This window comes from Cyprinodon variegatus, unplaced genomic scaffold (genome assembly GCF_000732505.1).
Source record: "Cyprinodon variegatus isolate N-32 unplaced genomic scaffold, C_variegatus-1.0 Scaffold155, whole genome shotgun sequence".
NCBI lineage: Eukaryota > Metazoa > Chordata > Actinopteri > Cyprinodontiformes > Cyprinodontidae > Cyprinodon > Cyprinodon variegatus.
The window spans coordinates 1,057,079-1,059,493 of record NW_015150608.1 but is presented as its reverse complement, the minus strand read 5'-3'; the positions used below and the strand labels follow the sequence as shown (position 1 = coordinate 1,059,493).

Sequence of the window (2,415 nt, the reverse complement as noted above, 5' to 3'; positions counted from 1 at the left end):
AGTGATAAACTAAAGTGATAAACTAAAGGGATAAACTGGTTTTGACTATGGGTATGCTGGTCTGATCATACCCACCAGAAAGTCATGCTTCCTTTGTTTCAAGTCAAAGCTTTGGTTAATGGAAGTTAGCTAACATGCAAGAGACGGTGTGAGAGGTGAGAAAAAACGATTAACCCAAGAAAACTAAGACTGAGATGATTTCTGTTGATTGCAGGTCATTTCCTCCCTTCACTCTTCCTGCTCTCATAGTTTTGGTTCATAACCAGTGTTCCTGAATGTCATGGTAGATTGTCCAGCATCAATGCATCGGTTTTTACCAGTAATACGCACACAAATAACCAACGGTTTAGTTTTCTATATTCTAGTCATGGATCTAAAAATTGCACTTTTTGAGGTGCCCTACATGACTTGTTAAGATGCGCTACACAAGACAATTGTTTTGGTTTAGAAAAGTGCAGGTTAACAAAGAACCCAAATGACTCCCCATTCCATAAAATGAAAGGAAGGTTGAATCGACCCGGACTCAACAAGTTAACAACTGGTTGCTCTTGGAGACGCCTCCTCCAAGAGAAGAGGGTTAAGAAGAAATAGAAGTTAAGAGATAATCACCAGAAGGTTTCAAACCATGTTAATCACAGACTCTGCAGTTTGACAATACTTACAGTTAGTAAACAAGCATCAAGATCCCAACTAGCATGCTGGGAGCGGGACAGCGATATAAGACGTCACAGCAGGACCTACCTTCCCACCGCCGGGCTGGTACTTCATGTTGTCAGTGGAGCCAATCTTTGAGCGGACATTGCGAATGTCAGGAGCCGGAGCCGTGCCTGGGCGAGCCGTGGGCCTGGTGGCGGTGCTAGTCGTGGTGGATGTGATCGATGAAGTGGGCCGTGTGGTGCGGGGCACCAGAGGCTTCTTCTCTGTGGTGACCGTGGTGGAGGACGGAGCAGCTGGCTTGGCTGCCGTTGTCCGAGTGCGAGAAGCAGTAGTGGTGGAAGATGCGCTCCTTGAGGCGGTGGTAGTGGTCTTCAGCTTGGTAGAGTCGGCTGGAGGGAAAGTTTTATACAAAGCTTTAAAATGTGGCTCGCTTTGAATAGATATTTCTATCTTAGAGCAAATTCTCTACTTCCTCTGATTTGGATCTAGAAATTGAAGCGTTGGTCTGTGGCTCATCTAACGTGGCATATCCCACAAATTCCGGTTGACACCTGATGATTACGATAGACAACCATGACATATGATCCTGAAAAGCCATTTCAATCTAATTGATAAGCTAATGCTTCATAGCGATGGATGTGCTGCTGTTGTCTGCAGCTGAAAAACCTGACTTCAAACAGCTGCTCGCTAATCTTGATCCATAGGAAGTTCTTGGCCCCAATTTTTCCTCTAACTCAGCGCTCCCTCATTTGTACAATGAGTGCAGAGAATCGGTGCAAAATGAGCAGCAATCTGTGTCTTACTACGCCACAACATCGGATCTCTGGTCAAGTCACACATCCAAGCCCTACCTCAATTCACTACATGGATAGAATATGGAACCTGTTAAGCGTCTAGAATCTAGACATCTCAAATGTCAGATTGACTTTCATGTGGCTCCAGCCTCCAATATTTTCCTTCTGCTGAAATGTCTGTCTCGTTTTACATCTGCTTTTCTTGCGCTGAGTTTTTTTGTTTTTTGATATCTCAAACTGTATTCTGCCTGTATGGAAAAACAATCTAGAAATGAGTAAAAATGTCTCAAATTAAGTTTATTTAACCTTATTTTGAGTAGGTAAATGAGACAGTTTGCCAATGGAATGAGTATTTTTACTCTTAAAATAAGATAATTGGATAATATGCACTTGAAATAAGGCAATGCAATTGTGTTTTCTTATATCAAATGTAAATTGTCTTGTCCTACTGGCAAAATGTCTCTTTTATCTCCTCAATCCAAGAACAAATGCACTTATTTTAAGAAAGAATTCCTTATCTAGATTTAGATTTTTTCCAGTGTGGTTCCTATCTTTCCACAGAATAAAGGCAGCGCTATAGGGGACTGCCTACAGGTTGGGGCCCTCGGCAACCATTAGAACGCACCAAAGGTAGCATTCTGCGACATGCATGGCCACAGTAAACCGTTCCCCCTCTCAGCCCCCCTACACGCCACCCCAATATATATGGGATGTGTAGGAGCCTAAATGCAGTTTATTTGAGTTAGAATATTTATTTTTTATTTTATTTAAGAATATGCGAATTCATAAGTAAGATAAATATTGTTTTTGATTTAATGATTCTAAGGGATTTAAAAGGATTAAAAAATGCTATTTTTATATGTTCAGTTAATTGATATTGTGAGAAAGATATGACTTTTATTGTGACATTTAAAAACCCACGAAGGGGAGTGGTTTATCTTCATGCCAGGTGAGGAAGGCAGTG

At 41.5% G+C, this 2,415-nt stretch overlaps 1 protein-coding gene across 1 annotated transcript in view; it reads right to left on the bottom strand.

Annotated features, from left to right (window-relative positions):
- The window catches only part of LOC107086515 (microtubule-associated protein 4-like), a 146,490-nt gene that overhangs the window by 12,787 nt on the left and 131,288 nt on the right, over nt 1-2,415 (bottom strand). The window contains exon 11 of the mRNA XM_015377503.1: nt 742-1,046. Within this exon, the coding sequence (XP_015232989.1) occupies nt 742-1,046 (305 nt within the window). The remainder of the gene's footprint in view (nt 1-741; nt 1,047-2,415) is intronic.